The sequence below is a fragment of the Scaptodrosophila lebanonensis genome, unplaced genomic scaffold (assembly GCF_003285725.1).
Source record: "Scaptodrosophila lebanonensis strain 11010-0011.00,11010-0021.00 unplaced genomic scaffold, SlebRS2 tig00000053-arrow-pilon, whole genome shotgun sequence".
NCBI lineage: Eukaryota > Metazoa > Arthropoda > Insecta > Diptera > Drosophilidae > Scaptodrosophila > Scaptodrosophila lebanonensis.
The window spans coordinates 6,088,724-6,112,014 of NW_022060548.1; the positions used below are offsets into that span (position 1 = coordinate 6,088,724).

The 23,291-nt window shown below is 36.5% G+C and overlaps 2 protein-coding genes across 2 annotated transcripts; one reads left to right on the forward strand and one right to left on the reverse strand.

Annotated features, from left to right (window-relative positions):
- Positions 1–2,829: 2,829 nt before the first annotated feature.
- Positions 2,830–23,291, reverse strand: LOC115623666 (neuropeptide SIFamide receptor). The gene is made up of 5 exons (XM_030518133.1): positions 22,876–23,291; positions 22,334–22,812; positions 12,231–12,330; positions 3,660–4,301; positions 2,830–3,589 (listed from the first exon to the last, which is right to left on the reverse strand). The coding sequence occupies exons 1-5, from the start codon at positions 23,289–23,291 to the stop codon at positions 2,830–2,832; spliced, it is 2,397 nt and encodes a 798-aa protein (XP_030373993.1).
- Positions 10,719–12,081, forward strand: LOC115623679. Its single transcript, XM_030518148.1, has 3 exons — positions 10,719–10,730; positions 10,793–10,935; positions 11,934–12,081. The coding sequence occupies exons 1-3, from the start codon at positions 10,719–10,721 to the stop codon at positions 12,079–12,081; spliced, it is 303 nt and encodes a 100-aa protein (XP_030374008.1).

Sequence of the window (23,291 nt, forward strand, 5' to 3'; positions counted from 1 at the left end):
GAATAACGTTTTTCATTTTCTGCTTGTTACACAATAATAACGAACAAAATTAGTATGCATGTGGCTGTACTTAATGTTGTGTGTAAGTACTACTGCAATTGGTTTTAAAACTTAAAGTTCATTTTTATCTGATAAATATTGTTGCCTTTTCATATTAAATATGTATATTTATTAAAATGTGAAAGCTGTGTGGCTTTTTTAAAAGATTTTCTTTTACGCATGCATGTACATACATATATTGTAAATATCAATCGTATTTGTATTATTGTATATAATTACGTCACCAATAATATTTTGTAGTATATTTTATAAATGATAGGATACGGTTATTAATACACTTTTGCAATGTTGCTGGTTGAATGGGTTACATATGATGTATATATATATATATATATATATATATATATATAATATATATATATACATATATATATATATATATATATATATATGTATATATATATATTAAATATATATCCTTGATATTCCTTTGAGTACATAGTTAGTTTGTTGCGTTGCATTAAGCGCTTGAGTTTTGTACAGGCCGTGCGTTTGTTTGTTGTATCGGAGCTTGTAGCTCTATAAACTAACATGAAACTAATAGTTAGTTTAAACTAAATCGTTGTTGAATTTATTTAAAAGCAAGTCAAAACTACAAAACAGCGCCTAATGCTATATGTTTAAATTACGAGTTATATGTATGTATGTTGTAGGTAGTATATAAATATTTATTCATTGTTTGTTTACTTGACATTTATAAAATTTTGGCTAACAATAAAATTTCATAGTTTATCATTGTAGTTATTATAGTTATTTTTCTTTCGTTTATTTATCCATTTATTAAAAATGTTTCTTTTTAGCGTTCCTATTTATTTATTTGTTAGTATTTAAACAAATTTATTTCGATTATTGTTAGTTGTTACATAGTGATACGTTTAGTGCGAAATTTCTTGCTGCTTCTTCTCCCTAACCTGCTCTAACCCATTCCCAAATTTTATTTGTTGTTTTTTTTTTTAGTTGGTTGTACATACTGAGTGTTTCACCCCCACCCCGCCCCGTAAACATAAACACATGGTCATATGCTGCCCTATCGCTGCTTTGTGCGCTTTCAATGTTTACATCACCACTAAATCTATTGTGCTTGTGTACACATGTCTGTGTGTGTGTGCGCGTGTCTTCAGTTATTTGGTGTGATTCCGATTCCCCAAAACCTAACTAAACTAGCGGTCTAGCGTTTCATTCCATTGCGTTCGTTTTCTCGTCCCATTTTACCGTTGTGCCGTTCTCGCTGTCACGACTCAACGTGTTTTGTTGTGTAAAACTCTAATAAAATTGATTATTGTTGTTTCTTTGATAGATACATATGTATTACATATTGCTTATTCCAAAATCAATACAAATATATATATAAATTGTAAGAATTCCCATACAAAAATTTAGTAGGTACGTTTCTTTAGACCTCGGTGTGTTTTCAAATTTGATACTGGACTTCAAAAAACGCGCGCTCACCGCCATATTATGCGTGTTTTGCACGCGACTCTCAATTAGTATTCCACTAGTACAAAAAGTTTAGCTAAGCCCCAAAGGCTGCTGGTAAAAAATTGCACTGCCATTTCAAGATCAACTCTTCAAATTACAAGCTGCTTTTCGATATAGTAAATATTACGAATATAAACCGTCTTAAAACTGCATAACGGTACCTATTGCAAAGTGTGTTGTGTGTGTGTGTGTACCTTTGAAACGCGTATAAAACATCTATTGACTATGTGTGTGTGTGTGTGTGTGTATTTGATTGTGTGTTTGTGTGTGTTTGTGTATGTGTGAGTGCCTTACTAAGCAACTCTGCTATCAACTAGACCCGCCCTTAACAAATTGGTCCAACCCTAGCCCCACATGACGGATATTGCGGCATTCTCCTCGGGCCGAGTTCAAAGACAACCCGCTGCCAATGCCGATTTCAATCACAGCCGCCCATTACCTTCAGCCCTTCAGCCCGCATTCCCGACTAACCTATATATTTGTATATAGAAATATATGAAATTATATCGTATATGTCATTTTTGGTGTTGATAGTTCATATATACTTGTATATAGCAATTTTCTTAGACTTTACTCAAAATACTTAATGTAGGGAACACTAAATTTAAAAATGTATTTGTTATATGGTACTTATATATTTTAAGTACGGAGATCTATAAAAGCCTATATTTATGCGCATTTATTTTGATTTATTCTCATTTTGGGTGTATTCTCTCAATATTGTTGAATATTTTTATAAATACGTGTATATTTAATTCTAAAACAAACTAGAATGAAAACCAAAGCACATTTGTTATTACAATGAAAAATATACATATTGTAGACATATTTTAGTCCTTCCCCATTCCAATCAGATTTGTCGAAATCGATTTGGCTCAATTCTCTGATTTGTACAACATTTTGTAAAATAACCCTACAATTATACGAGTGTGATGCTATTTCCACACTAGAAATTCATCAACGAAAACGAAACACATTTAATATTTAAAATAAACTATGTAAAAAGCATAATGTTTAATCACTTTTAAATGTAAATTACCAAATCGATGTCGACAATTTAGATCGGATTCGGAAACGGAAACATGCTGGATTATAAGGTATTTAAAAGGATCTAAAAAATTTGATTAATTTGCTGATACCTTTTAATAAGGAATCGATTTTAAATTAAAATATCTTTAAAATCATCAGCAGACATTTTTATCCACTGAAATAACAGCAAAAACATATACACTTAGTGTTCCCTAGACATTTTTTAATTCGTTTTAGGTAAGTTAATAATTTAATATATATTTACTCATACAGCTCCGTATTCTTTCGGGGCGATGAGGATGACATACCAAGGCCATAACTCAATTGGGAGTCGGTCTTTTTTAGTATGGAAACATGGTGGGTGGGCGCATCGCTCGCTCGATTGGCCATAATCGAGTCCTGTTTGTTGAGCAGCCCACGTCGTTGATCGGCAAACGAGATAACCGAGTCCTGTTTCACTAGCTGATGACGTCGCAGCTCGGGTCGCTGATCCACAAACGAAATGACCGAGTCCTGTTTCACAAATTTCTGGCGCTTGTCGAACAATGCATTGCCAATGGGAGCCGGCGAACCTAGCATGCAGCCTCGTCGCGAATCAATCGAAATGCTGTCCTGCTGCGTGGCCACAGAGTCCTGGGTTGTAAGAGCATGGCCAGCGGCACGTTTCGCCTCCATGTACGACACAATAGAGTCCTGTTTGGAGAGCGAGATCTTCGAACCATTACTATCCTGCTGGCAGAGCGGACGTCGGGAGCCTTCGCTGGAAGCGCTCTCCTGCTTGATAAGGAACTGGCGCGAGCCGTGCGAGTCCTGCTTCAACAGCATTTGTTGCGACAGACTGCTATCCTGCTTCATCATCAGATTGGGGCGCCGCATGGAGTTGTGCTCATAGATGTAGGAGACAGCGTTGGTCTTACGCAGGCCAGGACTGCTGGGACTCTTGCGCGAACTATTGTGATGGTAGTGCGAGGACTTGCGTGTGCTCGTGGTGGACGAGGCAATGGCCACGTTGTCGTAGTATCTGTAAAGAATGCAAGGAAGGGTATTACTAGTTAACGGGAATCCTTTTCAAAACTATGTCTGGCACTCACCTTAAGCGTCCGCAGCAGCTGCGCGATTTTATAATAGCTCCAAAGCCCAGGCGATACTTTTTGTTGAAAGCCGCGTAGAGAATGGGATTGATGCATGAATTTGAAGAGCCCAACCATTGAGCCACCGGCGTCAATTTCTCAATAATGGCGAACTCCTCCGTTGATATATCCGTGCCGAATTTAATGCGAGCAAAGATGACGTAGAGGGGCAGCCAGGAGAGCACAAACAGAATGACTACCGCCACCAGCATCTTGATGACCTTAACCTTGGATTTCTGCTGCATTCGATCCATTTGCGCGTCCTTCGAGTCACCCGGAATGGAACGCGTCGACACCTTTATCCAGATAAGCACATAGCAGAGCGTAATCAAGGACAAAGGTAGCAAATAGCAGGCAACCAAATGGGCCAGCAAGAAGTACAGATTGCCGTCGGCGCCCGGAGGCCACACAGCCTGGCACAAGTACAAGGAGCGCGAGTACAGTGAGAGCAATGCTTCCGGCAGCACCTCCTCCGCTGGCACCAGCGTAAAGAACAACAATTCCGGTATGGTGGTGGTCAGGGCGATTACCCAAATGCCGAGTATCATGAAGCGAGCACGTCGCTTTGTCATCTGCTTCAGTGGCCACCAGATGGCAATGAACCTGCAAGAAGTGCCAACAAAGAATATTTAACAGCTGCTGTGCCAATGACAGCGATGACTACAATCCCTACGGCGGCGATAATAATGACAATCATCAACTGTTCCTCCAGCTAGACCAAGTCTAAGACTAAGATGACGACACCGTTTCGTTCTTCATCCGTGGCCTGGCATGCAAATATTTTAGCTGATTAATTTGCACACGCACTCGCCCTCGCAGCATCCATCCCCATACCCCTGGACACAACCATCGATGCACAGTGGTGCAGATTTATTTAAATGACAGTCAACAGTCACAGCAGGATTTTCCATAAATCAGAGTTGAAAGATTATACTCTGTGAAGAATGGGGTTTTTTAAGTTCTGCTCATAAAATTATTATAAGCCTTTCAAACACAAATGCCATTAAAAAATTTGGCAAAGAAAATTTAGAAATGATTGATTATTATATTTTCCTTTGATTGATTTATACACATATGTATTTCATTAAAATGTCCTAGCTATTCAATTCTCTGAGAAAAAAGTTGTTAATCTCACAATTTTACCTTTATTCTTCTATATGTGGTTATAAAAAGTAGACATGATTGTGTTGAGTGCTTAAAAATTGTGTCTCAAGGTCTTCAATTATAAAAACCCATATCAATTTACTAAAATGCATATGTTCAGAATTTCAAAAGCTCTTGAATTATTTGCTTTGTCATTATCTTTATCCCATTCATATATTAAGTACTATTGTGACGAAATTAAATAGAATGAGGGAACTTTTTTAGGCATTGTGTTGGTTCGGAGAACTTGTCAACCGCGTTATTTGATCTTTACAGACCACTGTGGGTGGCATAGCTCTGAGGACAGACAAGCAGACAACAACACCATCAGCACACCACACCATCCCACACAGCTGCCAGGTTAAGCCTTTTTCTGCTGACTGTTCATTTTCCAATCTCGTCTATTGAACTCTACTTTGCAGTACAGAACAACGCACATGAATAGTACGGCGGTTTCTGCTCCCGTTTCTTATTCTGCGCGCCATAATGAATTGTAATTTGAATAAGAGGCAGCACTCTGAGGTTGCAGCTCAACTTTTGTGTGGAATAACAGCAGCGACAAGAGTTCAACATTTTTCATTTAGCTTAGTGCAACCCGCTTATTATGATGGCGCCACAGTCGTAGCTCATTCAAAGCTGGCCAAAAATAGACGCACAACCACACACACACACACACACACACACACATACGTACGTAAATACAAACGCCTTGTCTTTGCCAAAATCTGAGGCATCCACGTAACTACGTGGCATAAAGAATAGAAGCCGCAGCATATGTGTGGCATGGCGACTGCGTTTGGGTCGTTGTCCACCGTTGGCTCAGGATTTTCCAGATAATTTTGTTGCAAGGCGTGAGCCAATTGCAACTGTTTTTTCTTCTTTTGTCGTTTATGTTCTAAAAATAGCTACAAAGAGCTGACGAAGTCAATGGGAGTCACTGCCTCCTACACACTTTCAAAAAGAAAGACACCGACTAGGCTTGAACTTAATATTTGTGGCTAATTTTTGTACTTTAGTTTTCTTTAATCTGTAGTGTAAAGCAAACTCAATGTATAGTACTTAGAGATAAAAATTGATTACAAAAAATCGAATTTAAAGTAGAATATAAGAATGTATGAATCTTGATTTAAGTAACCATTGACTGCCATTTTTTCTTTTTCTGCTTTCGGTTGCTTTCTCGGATTATGCAAAGTTATGTTATGTATGTATGTATTAAATATGTATACTATATGTATATGGATTCATTGTTTAAATTAATATCAGAAAGGAATTTTGTAGCATAAATCAAACCCACGTTAATTCTTAAAAACAAATTGAATATCAAATCAAGGCAAGTCGGGATATTGGAAAATACGTACTGGAAACAAGTCTTATTTATGTACCTGATTTGTTTACTATGAGATGAAGAAGTCTTGGACTTCGACTTTTAAACGTATGAGTCAAGCAAGTAGATATATATGTAATATAATCTTATAAGAATTACAAATAAAAATGTTAAATTACGGCATTATAATAAAAATAGAAACATATATATTTAGACACGTTTCCGTTTCCTTATTACATCAAATTATCCAAATTGATATATTGCTTTAATTCCAAAATGCTTTTGAAATATACGCCTTCAAATCGTTTCTAAAAACAAAATAAGATATAACACCACTCATAAAATTCAGTTCGGGAGAATTTGATGGAAAATGGAAAGAAAACCCGGATTGAATGTGTTATACTCGAAAGATATCATCAATAAAAATATTGTCGTATAAAGAAGTTGCAAAGGCAAACAAGCAGTATTAAACATATTTTAAAAAGTGTTATACTTGTAATCATGTATATATAGGGAATTTCATCCTATAAACAAGAATTCTCACACTTACTCAGCTATCAGTACCGTCCATACTTTATTTATGACAAAAATACAAATTATTTTTACTGAGGGTACATATATCTGGATTTGTCTTTGGATTTCTTTCTTTTTGCTTGCACTCTGACTTTTTCATTGTAAATAATAAATTGGCATAATATGCATAATATAAATGTAGATTCAAACAACATTGGCCATATTGTACATAAACCAACAGATAATGCTTAAAGCTGCTTAGTTGGCATCGCAATTCAGCCGAGCTTTTAATTGTGTTTAGTCTTGAAATAGAAAAGAAGAAGAAACGGCGCGCCATAATTTCAGGCAAATGGTCGGTCTGTGGTGGATGTGAAAGTATGCAGACATACTCGTAACTAGACATGTGTGTAAATTACTTCATCCTACCCACTAGTGGGCTATACATTAAAGACTTAGTCAGACAGTGAGGCATTAAAGTCCCTGCCATGAACAAGACAAATGCTAAGCAGACTTATTATTATGTTGATATGATCACAACTTTAGTGATAGAAAAACTAATTATTTAGGTTTCTTTCTATACTAATTTGTGCATACAAGCTGAAGAAGTTATGATTTTCTTTACAAGTTTGGAATTCATTGCTTATGGAAATATAAGCAGTGGTAGTTTAGGTCTTATGACATATATATGTATGAGTATTTTATTTTATAATATTACCTAAGACAGATATAAAAAAATCCCTGATTCCTCATCTAGATTGCTATCTACTATGAGTTAAAATCAAGAGCTCATCCACTTTCCTTCCTATCTATTTTCACGTCGTAATAAATAATTCTCTTTTTTATAAACAATTCAATTTTCACTAATAACAACATATTACGACAAACACAAAAACTGCGATAATCAAAGCAATGATTTGATTACTTGATCCGAATCATTAAATGCGCTTGTAGTAATTAATTTATTAAGGCAGTGGGCATTTATAAAATATTTCGAAAACTAAAGCTAACTTTTGTATTGATTAACCGTTTGTTGTCTTTGATTTGCTTAGGAAATAATTGTTTACAATATTTCCAATATTTAAGTTCATTAGTTTTGTATTTCTAAGCAAGTTATATTTTTATTCTCTAACTAATAATTGTAACTAATTGGGCAATCCACATCCCAACTGTGAAATGTTGTTTATTATTAATTAAATAATTTTAGGTGCTTTTGTAATAAGTAGAAACTATTTCCAACATCTTAGTTAATTTCTTAGCAAACTTAAGGAACGGCAAGAGCTAAGCTTTCAAGATTATGTTCACTAAATTTAGTATTTTATTTCACTTACGACAAGAGGTGAGGCTTTAATATAATATTTTCCAAATAACTGTAATACGATAAGCATATAATAAACCATAAAACAAAACTTATAATAAACGTAAATTGTATGAATCAATGTTAAATATGAGTCGCAGTTAGACCTTAGATTGTGGGCTCACAGCTCGCTTGCAAATAATAAACAAAAGCTAAGCACAAATAATAAATTGCACAACAGATGGTTGGAAAAGGGTCCATGGCGAGGCTATTTTGCTCTGAGTCCTTAAATGGACGTGCACTAAAAAAATGTAGAAAATAAAGCTATAAATTTGATGACTAGCAATTTTTTAGTGCGTCTTCTTATACTTGTATTAAATGGATATGTTTTCGAGCAAAACTTTGTAAATATTAATACATTTACGACTGCAATTTGTTAGTATGCTGGCTTTATAAATTAATAAATTTCCATTTACTGTTTATTAATACTTTGATATTGATTTTTTTGTTCAATTGATAAATAAGCAAAGTACGAGTGAACTAACTATTTTTAATTAAAAAAATAATATTGTAAGCATTTAATTTTGTTTATTATTAATCACACTTTTAGAATGATATTTTTCAAAACAGCATTTATATTTGTGTTATTCAAATTTGTGGGCTAAGTATAAATAGCAAGTATACTCGTATTATAATTGCAAAATATGGAATATTGTTTAATTTTGTTTGTTTTATAAAATTTAAACCAAACTAACAAATGGCACACTCTTAAAATTATATTTAAATATATATTTATATTCAATTTAACACAAAGCGTACTAATTTAATAGTAGACATTTCTTGAGGCTTAGTTGAGTTATCCTTTGAAATTAGATGTCTAAGAGGAAACTAGAAACCGGAGGCTAACTTCAATTGTCCTTTGAGAGAGAGAAAGAGAGATACGCGTATATTCAAACTATTGTCCACATCTACAGGCAAAGAATTAGGCCAACAAATGACTACTATACTATAAATGAGTATATATATACTTGTATACATATACATCTATTTTCCTTTGTAAACTAGCATATTAGATAAACAAAGAAAGTCCGTGATAGTAGAAAATTATGCATATGGTAGTTTTTATGTCTACTTACCATGCAAAATTGGTTGTAAATTAAATAACTTTATTTGGTTAAGACTACAGTGGTTCAGGATTTTTAAACTCTCCTACGCAGCAACTATACATATGTACATATGCTACTATATGTGTGTATTTACATAAAGCCCGTAGCAAATTTAATAATTGGCTTACATATTTCCTGCCCTGCGAGTTTTATGACTTTTTTGCTTTAGCATACTCGCGAGACAGGACCAAAGACAAAATTGTTGCGGTTGCTCATACGCACTGTTGACATTTCGCTTTGCACGAACAAAGATGGTGGCCACAAAAAAAAACACACACATAGCAGCTCGTAGTCATAAAGCTACTACTATGTTTAAACAGACAAGGGTGATATATCTACGACGTTTTATGTGTATGTGTATGGGAATGGGAGTGGGAAAGTGGGTGTGGATTTGTATGTGGATGGGGCCGTGCTACATAAAACTAAGGACCCTAATTAAATGTCATTGGTATAAGCCAGTGATAAGGAGGCGGGCTAACTCGGATGCTGGCGGCTGTAAGGCGAGTGAGTTGCCAAAACATTGACGAGCTGGGACCAGCGTAAGTTTCAAGTTGCTTGTTTTAGATAATAAATCTAAAATTCCGATTGAGTTTACGAGCTCGTAAAGGAAGCGAGCCAAACGACATTTAAAGGAGCGTATATTGAAGCGAATTTGAGGTGTGGGTGGTGTTCATGTCTTCTGACCAAACATCAAAACCAACACTGATGTTTATGTTCCACTTTTTGTTGATGCTGTCACCGCTGGCGGTGCCACTTGTGCGTTAAATAATGTTAAACCCACTGGACCGAACTAAATCAGCACAGTCAGAGAGACAGATAGAGGAAAACAAAAAACAAAATAAAGAAAAAATTGATATAAATGGAAATGGCGCGCCCACTTGGCGCCTTCTTTATGTATTCTGCTCTGGTTTCTTCAAAAAAAAAAAATTATGAGCACAACTGTCCAAAATGCCTTCATATCTTCGCTGTACAAATCCTCAACTCGCGGCATTTGCGACTTAAGGAACATAAATTTTGCGACAGATAGCCACACAAATGCACAAATCTCTTTTTATGGCTCCTGCCGACATTTGTGTGAACAAACGGAACTATATACATATTTATGTGTACGCATAAATTAAATAGAGAATGTGCGCATTAAGCGCGAATTCCTGGCGGCACATCATCAAAGGAGCATTAGGCAAATCCAATAAACGCCACAAGGCAATTCGGCAATTGTCAATTGAAATTACATAAAATTTTTTATTAAGTCGGCGCCATATATGTGCGTTCCAAGGCGCGTGACTAGAACAAGCTGTGAACTTGATCTTGAGACAACCAGCTGCCTGCCCCACTGACTGAAACAGCCAGCCAGCAAACTACTACCAGTTTCCCAACCAATTTTCATTGAGAAACCACCACATAGCGTTCACTTTCTAAGGCAGTTCACTCTGTCCAGCCACCGGTCGGCGGTCAGCCAGTTTTGTCATAACGACTATAAAATGGCCCGACAGCTCAGCATTTGACAACAGTAGCCAGTCATCGCTCAAGTCTGATTAACCACTTACTTACTTACAATTAGTCTAATCCACCACATCAGCATGTATAAAATTGTGAGTATGAGCCTGCGAATGGACAAAGCCTTTTCAATTCAAATATTTTCTGTTCGGTGCAGCTCTTTGTGCTCGCCGCCCTCGTCGCTGCTGAGGTCTATGCAGCTCCCGGTGTAGTCGCCGTTGCACCAGTGGTGCACACTCCAGTGGTGCATCCGGTGGTTCACACACCAATCATCCACCACGGCGCACATTCAGTGCACTCGTAAGTACAGAAGGATTGCTTAGTAATATTTTGTTTGTATGATGTTCTGAGGACTACAGTTTAACTTTTTGGCAAGATAATCGAATTATAAACTTAGGACAAGAATAATTCGTTCATTAGAGGACTATACACATTTTAGTAATTAGAATACAAAAAGGCAGCAAAAGTTGTTTTTAATAACTGGGACGGCCAATCGATTCAATCGATTGTTGACTTGGTTAGAAGGAAATCCTAGATATAATATTGGGAATATGTTTCAATAAACCGATGTCAGTCTATGCTTATGAATATCTGCGAGGGATTTCAAATGTGTCATGTAACCTTATTATTTGATAACAACATAAAACAGCTCTTGACGAGGCAAGAAACTTAATGGACATTTTAGTAAGACAACATTTTTATTTCTTTATTTCGATATCAAAAACAAGAAAATTATGAAAACAATTTTTTGAATGATAAGAAGGAATGGTAGAAAAGAATTAAAGGCAGAAATTGTAGGTAGCAATGATAGGAAGGAATGTTCGGAATAAAAGGAAGTAATGTTTTGTCATAGGTAGGAATGATAAGATGGATAGATATTATGCAAAGACAGATATGCATAACAGAAAGCAACGATAGAAAAAAAAATTATAGACAAAAAGTTTATGAACTATTGCTATATTAACATATTATTAAGGAGCAAGAGTCATAGGAAGGAATGATTAGATGGATAGATAGGATGCAAAGATAGATAATCATAATAGAAAGCAATGAGAGAAAACATTTTAGACAAAAAAGGATATAAACTATGGCACTATATGAACATTTAATTAAGGAGGAATAACTGTTTGATATTTTACAACTCAATCAAAAGTTACTTATAATCAATTCATATTAAGTGTACGAACTTTGTTTTTAAAAATTAATATAATTAATCAATTACTCAATTCCATACATATTTAATTTCTTTTTCCCTGTACATTGCAAGTTATATTAAAATTTGTCCTTTCCCTTCGCAGGCATGTGGTGCATCATCCGGCCCCGGTGGTACATAAGGTCGTAACACCCATTGTAGCCAAGCCCGTGGTGGCTGTGCATGCCGTGAAACCGGTGGTGCCATTGGTGTCTGTGCACCACGCCGCACCTGCAGTGGTTGTGCATCATTAATGATGTAGACCCCCACCCACGCTTACCCTCCCGATAAACGTAAACCATCCCGCTCCCTAACCTAACCTAGATACAAGTAATTCCCATTCCCACGCCACAAAATAAAAGTTCGTAGCTACGTATTTGCAAAGGTGTTTCATTTCACTTACCTGTCGAGTGAGACGGCAATTAGACTGTAAACGGATGCCGCGACCGAGACACCCTGTATATAGGGTACGCATTTGCACATCAGCCAGCCGAGCATCCAGGCTGTAGAGAGATATAAAGAATGATAGAGAGTGTTTGGGTGAGTGGGTGAACCAAATACATAAACAATGCTAAAATTATGCTGAGTAACTTTCGGTCATGTCCGTGGCTAAGCGTTCAATGGTTTTTGTCGATGCCATTGTTATTCTAGTTGTTTTTGTCGTTGTCGTTGTTGTCTCCACAGTTGTTTGTTGTTTGCGGACTGTGATTTATGTACTGCATATCATTCATAATTCGGTGACAAGTCTCGCATTGCGCCCAACCAGACCCATCCAGACTTGGGAGTTAGTCAATCAGTCAGCTCGTCAGGCATTCTGAACAGCATTGTTGTTTGCCAACACCATGTTATTTGGGTTTACACATTTCTCCCCCACAGCTTGAAGTTAATTTGTATTCCTTTTATTCCATTTGATGGAAGACACAAGACCGAAAAAAACACATAGTTGATAGTTGGACTATGCTGCGTTATGAATTTTATGCTAAAAGGCATAATTCAGACTCAGACGCGGACTCGAACTCGAACAAGGACAGACACAAAAGGTTATAAAGCACACATGGCCGCCCTGATGGACGTGGATCTCTGGCCTTTGACAGCCCTTTGTGGCTATGCCTGCTGCATGAAATATCGACTGACAATTAAACAATCAGCAATAAGCAATCACATTAATATGGTTTTTTTTTCGGACACCATACATCATTAGCGCAAGTTCGAGCAAAAGTTCAACGGCCATGTGGTTGGATATTGCTCTGGATTCTGGCTACAGCCAATTTCCTGTCTCGTTCGCCTGTCTTATCATGGCCTGTTGTCGCATTTTATTACGCATACGCACCGTGCAACGCACGCTAATAATGGCGAAAATTTAATACGATTTGGCACATAAAAATATAAATACAAATATTATTTGTGCTTTGTGCGTGCATGGGTGTGTGCCATGAACTCTTACCAAGTCCCCACCCAGCCCTATGTACAAAGCCAAAGTACGGGCAGTGGCAGAGACAGAGACAGTGGCTGTGGCTGTGTCGGAGGCGGAGACAGACCTAGACATAGACTGAGGCATTAACAGGTCTTTGCTTTTCATTTAAGCTACCTAATGGATAAATTTCAAGTGCAGCTGACAGTGTATTCTGGTTTCACGGCGTACTCGCATTTACTTTAATTCAATGATAATGGTTTTCTCATATTAAGTTAATACTTGTTGGATTAAGGTGCCACATTCTAAATGCTAATTCAATGTTTTACGTTTATTATTTTATTATAATAAAACACAATAATGAGGCAACGTTTTCCACAAATATTGAAAAATGACCCAGTTCAGGATTATTATGAATTCTAGATGGTTCCGCAACTCTTCCCAAAGGTTTGTTTTGCAAATATTAAAAAAACTTTTGCTTTGTTTAAGCTTAGACTTATATAAAATTATAAAGAATTTCAGAAACATGCCAAAACTAGCATTGGAAGCCCTCTGAGATATTCGAATAGTTGGCCTTCGTAAACCAAACGTCTTCATTAATTATAAAAGTCCTTCTTTTATTCAAATTGTTAACTGAATTAAAAAGGCATCAAAATTATCCTGCTTTTCATATTTATAAATTAATATTTCAACTACTGAGCTCAGAAAATGTTGTAACAAATACTCATTTATATAATGTACATTTTTTTGTTTTTAATACACGAAGAAGTTACGAAATTTAGTACGTTATTTAATTTTATAAATGATTTAGGACTTTTCCAGACATTGCCAAATATTCTATGTACCTCTGTTTTCTGTTTTGTTTTTTTAACAGTCTGTGCATTTTTATTACACCTTATCCCTTTTCGAAGTCTGCAATGGACCATTTTGAATTTCTAAATCTTCCCTCAAAAATAATAAGCCATAATTCCATTCCTATTTTAATTATTCAAGTTAATAAATGCAAATAAATTACTACAAGAAAATGCGAGCACTTCAGACTTACAACGAATTTTCGGAAAAACAAATAAATAAAAAGGAAAGAGTCGACCTCCCAAAGAAGACTTAAAAAAGCCAATTAGCATGAAGCACACGAAATGAAGTCAAGGACAACAATCGGTCCATAGCGAGCAATAAATTTCCCATCGCCCAACGACCTGAGATATATGGATTTTGTTATATCTGCCTATATTGGCAGGAGTGCCTTCCAACGGATGAGTCATGGGGGAGAGGTTTAGTGCTCAGTAGTGTGTACAAAGCCTGATTGTTAAGTGTGACAGGATAGCGCAGCTGAGCCTCAAAAGGCAAATGTCAAACACAGACTGCCTTTTTGTTATTACAGATTTTAGTACAACATATGAAAGCCGCAAAAATATAAAGCTGTGTTTTATCAAATTTAGAATGTTAATGGGGCATAGCTCAACGGGCTAGCTGAAATCCCACAATTTCAGTTGCAACATCAGTTAATAATTAAGTCAAGTTTAAAAATGTACAAAAAAAAAACAGAAAAAAAAACACTATTAGCATTGAGAATTAAAAAAAAATAAAATCAAATATCAATCAGTTGATGTATTTGTGCAAAAGTTATTGCCAACTTATAATAGCTTGCAAACAAATTTTAATGATATATAATCGATTTTAAAGGAATTTAATTACGTTTTACTTTTTCCCTACATTTGTTATTAGCAAGTCGAGTGCAGTCGATAATTTGTATCAGATTGTTTGTACTTGTTTGCCACAATTAAAGCAATGGAAAAGAAAGTCTTACAAAATTATATTATATTGGAAATATTTTTGAAGAATTAAAAATGATAAATGATTATATTGAAATCATTTTAAGGAATTAAAGCTCAGTGTTAAAAAACTGTTCAAAGCTATTAAATGCTGCTGAATAACTCAAAATAATTTGTATTATAACTGAGCCTTAACCTGCAACAAAATAATATATTTAAAATTATTCTTATTAAAAACAATTTCAATCAAACTAACAATGTTTGTTACTTCTTTTGTTCAACAAAAAAAAGTACATACTTAAAGCCCATTTTGGCTTTATTGCCAATTGTGCTTTTTCAAAAATATTGCAAACTGCAGCTCTATGCCTTCATCAACTTCATCAACATGTGGTATTTAATATTTTTGCAGCATTATTACGAATTAACGAACCGTGCACAGACAAATAATGTTGAAATTATTATATTTTCGCCTAACATTCGTAAATGATGCGACTGATTCGTTATCGTCTGAAATGTTATCTGTCCAACTAAAATTGGTTATATGGTATAACCAGACAGAGATGGCCAATAAAAGTAATAAAGGCGCGTACCAACAAATGTAGAAGACGCCAATTTTAGACACATACGAGCACATATATACGTAACGTGCATATATGTATGTATGTGTTAACGTATTCGTCGCGAACTCATCATTAGGTGAGGATTACATAAAAATGTACGCATCTATATTTTATTTGGTTTCTATAGCTGTACTTGAGAATATTAGCAGCTAAGTAGTTGTGGTTGTATTTTTGGTTTAGCCTTTGTTTTTGTTTTAGCAGCCTTACGGCTTCATATCTTCACAGCCGTTGTCCTTCAACCCGAGCCAAATGTCAACATAGACCTGAATTAGACTTGGAACTCGAACAACCACTATAGGCAAAAGTTTGCCGCAACGTGCCACAGGCAAAGTCAAATTTGTTTGCATTGTTCGTGCTGAACGCGCCACTCGGGGCTTCTCAGTGTGCAGCTTCCTCCCACAAACAAATATTCAACTACACTCGCACAATCAAGTATTTTGTTCAATTTTTGATAATATGCAATACAACGAACATCTTTAAAAGTACTTTTTACAACCTTGAAACACTGCATTTCACTTTAACATTAATTCTATTGCTTTTCCAATAATGTTGCCTATTTATGTTCATAGTCGAAAATTGAATTCATTCTCATGTTTCCTTTCATTTTGATAATATAATTTTGAGAATGATTAATAACTAATTAAATGTAGTTCAAGTGCTTCTTACAATTCTTACAGAGCTATAGAAAAGTCTCCTAAGTAAGGATCATAATTTGTATTATAATTGATTTGACTTGACAAATTTGCTTGTATTATAAAATTTCGAGCTTATTATGGATTCATTGGGATTGTTCGACATTTTGATTTCTGCATGATTATGAATAATCAATAAAATTCGAAATCCGAGATTATGTTTCTCATTTATTTATTTGTTATCATTTAATTGAACTTCTTTAGAATACCTCAAATTCTTAACTATACAACTCTTATTACTTAAAAGTATCTCAGAATTTGATCGAAATTTTCAGTTGTGCTTCATAAAATTCACTTTCTAGAAAAGATTGTTTCCTAATTTCTTCAAGCCTGTAAAGCAACTTCGGAAGCTGAACCATTGTCGTAGAATTTTTGCTGAGTGTACTTATTGTATACTATATATTTGTACATGGGAATAAATTGCAATACAAAGGACGGCCATAAACTTAATGAAATAATCAGGCGTAACAAATCCGCCATTGCCGAGAGTGAGATTATGGGAGTGTGGGAGTTTGATAGTGGATTGATGGTATGGCATGACATGGCAAGGCATGGAAAAGGCATAACACTTATGGCAAATGTGTTATTGTTATGATTATCACTTGAACGTCACGTAGAGAGGCGCCTGTTGGCCAACTCGACAAATTGAATACGACCGCAGAGTGAGCGCCTGGTGGCTGCTGTGTCTGCCGATGCTGTCGGCACATACCAACTAAATTAAAATACAATCGAGTATGGCTGAAAAATGACTTCATCAGCCATTGGCACGGGCATGGGCACGGGCACGGCATTGTTACGCATACGCCCCGATGGCCCGTTACACAAATCAAGCAAAGCAACATTTAATGAACGATTGCCAACGTGACTTTTAAATACGTGCCGAAGCGAACTCAAACAAAGTCTGATCTGTACTTTAATGATAACAGTTTAACATTGATAACAAAAAGGAAACAGCAACAATGCTGTGTGCGGTACTAGTAAAGGGCAGTGCAATGGCTAGAAATGCCATAAAATGAAAACCAGTTAAGGACACGCTTGGCAAATTCTACGCAGCTCAAGGCAAGAATACAAAACAAAAGTTACAACAACAACAACAATACAAACACTTTGTATGCCTCGAAAGGACGAGGAGGCAACACCCACAGCAAAGGCAACGGCAACGGCAAAGAAATCAATTCATTTCGCATTTTATTGGGTTTTCAAATACACATAAATAAGCACACAGTCCAATACATAAAAAGCAGCCAAGCAGCAGACACAAGACGGTCGTGTCAGGTACATACACACACACACACCCATACACACCTACAAACTTTCTATATAAATGTGTGTGTATAACCCTGACTATTAGGTTGTTGAGCAAAAATATTTAGGTCAATTTATCCAGCCGCAAAGAGCCTTGAATCCAAACAACCTTCCATTGCAATTCTGAGGCTGAAGGTGTGCTTAGATAATGACAGTGCCAACAACCACAACTACAACGCCAGCACACATGCACTTTCACACAAATACACACACAAGCACACACACACACAAATACAGACACAAAGTGCGATGGACAAACGCGACGTTGGCGCCGACGGCTACGCCAGCGCGAATTTGATTTCATATAATTCTTTTTAATGCTAGACGACGCACAGTGGTCCTTTCAGACTTCTCTGCTGCTAAAAATGACCAATTTTGAAGGAAAAAGGTAGCTTCAAAATTTGAAATGTCTAACTGAAAAATCGTCGGGTCGTTTAGAGTTGAGGACTAAGCTTTAACTATTGCTTGTTAATGAAAGAAACATAGCTGTTCTCCTTTTAAAATTAAATTAAAACTTCGTCTAAATAAGAGAAGATAATTGAAAAATGATAAATATATTATAAGTATATTATGTATATATATATATATATATATATTGTACATTGTATATGTATTATCTACATGTACATTATTGCTATGATAAACAATTAATTTGTCAGTTTCAATTTGAAATATTCCATTTTAACATTCAAGAAGTAGTTTTTTTAAAACATTTTTAAAATTCGCACTGTTTTAAATTTTTGGCTGCTTTTTAAGGATACAAACCATAGGCAACACATTCAAACATATTTTTATAATCAAGCAATATTACAGATAATATTGTCACGCCATTTTTTTGAATTAAAATTGTTTGAAAATGTTAACAAGGCTAGCTATAGTATTAAGTTTATTTACATAAAGCAGCAACATTTGTAGTCTGTAAATTCGAATTGGTCTTAACAAAAAATGTTCAATGATCCTTCTTCTCTCAACTACATATACAAGTAGTTCCCACAGAAAATTCAACAGTTTAAATTTGACCTCCACAAATGAAAATAATTTGCAATATTTTCCGCTACACTGAATTATCTTCTTCTATCGATTGCTAATAAGTACCTCTTTCAAAAAAACTTAACAATTTGCTTTACAATGGAAATCACGCTGAAGTATCTTCTCACAAGCTCAACAATCACAAATGTAGATTTTTTTAAAAAGATTAAACGCACCACTGTATGTCGCTAATGCTGGTGTGGGTGTGGGTGCGGGCGCGAACCTGAGCGGCCATTCTTTGTGGGCCGCTTGGACGAGGTTGTGAGGAGGCATCATAAAAAAATATCAGACGGCGGGCCCTGCTACGTCGTGCAAATATGCCAAATATGCAGGCCCTAAGACTCTCGCCTAGCTCGGTAGCCTTTCTCCCTCACACTCTATGGAATTTCCTTGCATAGTTGGAGGAAAAAAACCAAAACGTTGCTTGCAGTTTGCTGCTTGAGGTTGCCTTCGATTTAAAGCAAATTGTCGAAAGTGGAAAGAATTTGCATGCCCTACAAGGAAAGCTGAAGAAAACCCCCACCTCAAGTCAAGTGAAATACCAACAACATTTTGCTGTATCTCAAACGAAATATACGAGTACATACATACGTATAGTGTGCTTGCAACTGCTCCCAAGTTGAAAGCGAGAGGGGACCACCTCAGCAGAAACATCAAACATTTACAATTTACCGTTCACCTACCGCCACCCACAGTGACCCACTAAACGTTGGTCGCACATACAGACACACACACACACACACAGAGAGAGACACACACACTTATACAAAGACACTTGGTGTATGGCGAACCCTGCGCCTAAGTTGAATTTGTGAAATTAGGTCAGTTCTGTGTCGATGATCCTTTAGACCACCCCAAAAGTAAAAATAAAAAGCAAAAATGTAGCAGCAACAAACAAACATTGAGAGTGAGAGCATGAGAGACAGAGCGAGTGCGCACCGCACGCACACACACACACACACACACACACACACACACACACACACAAACAAACAAACACACACCCAATACAGTGACAAACATGGACACAGCCACAGACACAGTCACACTCAGGACTGCAAGGCAGCTCATTCATTTTTTCCCTTCTTCATTGTGCGCTTCATTCGCTTCATTCGTTTACTACAGTCTAGGCAGCCCTTCATTCTCCTTCCCCCAACCATTCGGCTGATTGTTGAGCCTCTTGAGTGCAATGCTGCCACTGTCGACTGTCGTCCGTGTCTGTGTCCCCTTCTGTGTATTTGTGCGCCTTGATGTAGGCAACAAGAAAATGTGTAAGGCAGCGCCATTTAATTGGCGAACGTTGGCGCTATGTTAAGCCTAAAAAAAGGGGACCAGGGCAATGGTGTTGGCGTCGAGCAGCTGCTGGCTCTGGTGAATAATGGTGCTGACTATGACCTGCCCTGCCCTTACTTGGCCCGACAAGGCGACATGCCATGCCATGCCAACCCAGCCAAGCCAAGCCAAACCAAACCAAGCCGAGCCAAGCCATTCAAGCCATGGCATGCATTACAATCAACGTTTGATTTCTGAAGGATTTTGATCATTTTTTCATGTCGGCAACGAATTTGCATGCGATTTCAGCTTAAACTGTGACAGTCAATTTAGTTGCCACACAAACACATCTAAAAAGATAGGCAGTTACAATACCGCAGGCCAATTTATTTAAATTAAAGAACACTTTTGTGCGTAACCTCGTTCGAATGAGACTGGAGGAGGGTCTCCTTCAGATTTGAAATTGAATGGGCGTTAATTAAATATGCTAATTGGCTTTTGTGTGGCAACTTGTAGGACATGTTTGGATAAGGCTCTGACACTTGACATTGGCCAGCAATAAAAACTGGGCATAGCAGCTGTTTATGGCGTCTCCTGAGTAGCAATAAAAAAGTTCACGTCCACTTTTTTTGTTGCTGTTTAATTAAGTTCTTAGGCATCTGCATTTTAAAGTGGACAGTGTGGATGTATTGCAATGCCAATTAATTCAATGCGTTGTACCAATTTTGAAATGGATTGATTTTATGGCAAAATAAAAAAGTTATTCGACTTAAAAGGTTTTTAGAAATTAAATAAAATTTGAAATAAATACGAGATTGGGAAAACAAGGTATATTGATAAAAAAAAAAAACCATAAACTTCGCTTAGTACAACTAAGAGTTTCTAAAATATCAAGTTATTTATAAACAAATGCCAAATTAACATATGTAATTAGTATAAAACCATTTTAAATAGCGTTATTTTGATATTAATAATAAATCGAAATTAAACGAAGCAAGCATTTTATTAAATTGTAAGATATATTAATTGAAAAGCGTAGTATATCGCCACTTTAGGAATTTGATTTAATAACACATTAATCAAGGAAATAAAATCTGACTCTGTCTGCAGGATATGTGAGGATACTTGTATGTTTAAAATATATAAAGATTTGTTTTTTCAAAGATACAAAAAATTTTGTTAAACTTCGAATAAGAATAGACCTGTAATGTAATTTGGTTGATTTTACTTTATCTTTTTATACGATTATAACAAAAATACTTTTATATTGTATATAAGGAAAAAAATTTCCTAAAATAAAGCGGTTATTTTTATACTCTGCACCCAAAATGTAAAGTGTATACACTTGGTGTAAGCAGAAATTTTGATTGATTTCCAAAAACATAGAATTGTTTTTGTTTAATAAAAATAAAGACTTTAATCATATTGATTTCTAGCTATTAGAAAATTCTCCTGGCGCATTATTTTGAATTTACATTTTATATAATTGAACAAAAACTTAAGCTGAACTATTTGCATTAAAAAATATATTAATTATATATTTTAACTGAAGGAAAACTATATATTATCATGTAAAGGGAAAGCCAGCTTCTAAAATTCTTCAAATAGTCATTATTGTTGCCAGTTCTTAAGTGTTAATTGTATTTAAATAATATTTAAGCTTGATTGCTTGATTTTAAGGATCTCATTATTGTCATCTGCTCTGTGCCTTATTATTTTTAATGTCTACTCCACCATGTTGTCAATTACAAGCCATTATAGGGTTAACGATATGAATAAAAAGCATGCAATCACAGTCACTTAGTATTTTATATTTTGCTTAGGAATTGCATCAAATGATGTAATGATATCATAAACTCGACCTTGAAGTCCATTTAATTGGACCATTCGAATTGTCTGTGCCTGTGTCTGGCATGTTATCGATGGAATCAAGCAAATGGTCCGTTTTATTTTGTGAGTCTCTTGACAAAAGGCGAGAGTCTGGCAATGTAAGTATACTTGTAGTATTTGGGATTTTCAACAAATTGCCTTTGATGTGTGTGCAGCTGTAATTTTAGGCTCGGCTAAGTACCACAGTTTTCCTCTTTGTCATTTGGCTAAGGGCTCATTTTGTTGAGCGGCCTACTCCATAGCCATATTAATTGCTTAACATAAATCCGGCTAATATGCACAGCACGCAAACATTAGCCAAAGAAGAGAATAGGAGTACCCGCAAGTATAGGCAGCGGACTAAGCAGAAAGTGCCAGTCAGGCCAGTCATGCATGAGCTTGTCGTAATGAGCGACCATTCGTGTTAATGAGAGTCTCGAGAGGCACTGTGCAGCAGCAAATAAATCTGAGCTGGCCGGCTATTAAGCATCCACTACCATTACCATTAAAATCTAACCAAAGAAAACATTACTTACGCACGAAAATGTTGCCAATCAGGGTTGCGGGTAGACAAAAGACAATCACCAGGATGTCGGCAATGGCCAGATTAACAATGAAATAGTTGGTGACGGTGCGCATGCGAGGAGCACGGAGGACGACGGCAATTACGAAACTGTTGCCAATCAGGCCCACCAGGAACACAATGACGTACGCAATGCTATAGACAATGGACATGGTCAGTGAGTGGCGATAGAGCGAGCCCATGCCATAGCCATAGTCCTGTGTCTCCAGCTGTTCCCAATAAGCGGCACTATCGTTATAGGACTTGGTGGCTGTCGCAACCGATATCATGCTGGTCGTTGCCGGCGACATGTCCAGCAACAGATTCGAAAAAAAGGTGGATGAGGTGGCATCAATAAGTATCGCTTGATCCTGCACGAAGGCGCCAGCATTTGCAGCGGTTGTTGTTGCTGCCGCCGCCGCCGCCACTGCGGCCGAAGACAAGGATGCTGTGCTGGTTGCTGTCAGTGTTGTGGTTATGGTTGTGGTGCTGTTCGCTGCCAATGTGGAGGACAACAGTGAAGTGACGGCGGGTGCCACAGTCGCCGTAGCCGTTGTCAAGACGTTGCCCAAAAGAGTGTCCATAATGGCGCCGTTACTCAATTTAATGTCACTTGACGAGACAACAGCATTGTTGTTGTTGTTGTTGCTGCTGCTGCTGACACTACTATTCAGACTGCCAATACTGAAGTCGTTGAAGTTCAACAAATTCTGCAATTCGACGAAATTATGCGTGAAATTATTATAATCCACATCCAAATCTATATCCATATTCTCAATCTCTGTCAACGGTCGTGGCTGCGCTTCCGTGCCAAGCACAGTTTTACTTGTTGTTGTTGGCAGCGCTGCTGTTGTTGTTGTTGTTGTTGTGGCGGCACCATTCGTATGGCTTTTATGTTTGTTGCGTTTGCGAAGCCGCCCACTGGCAGCCAT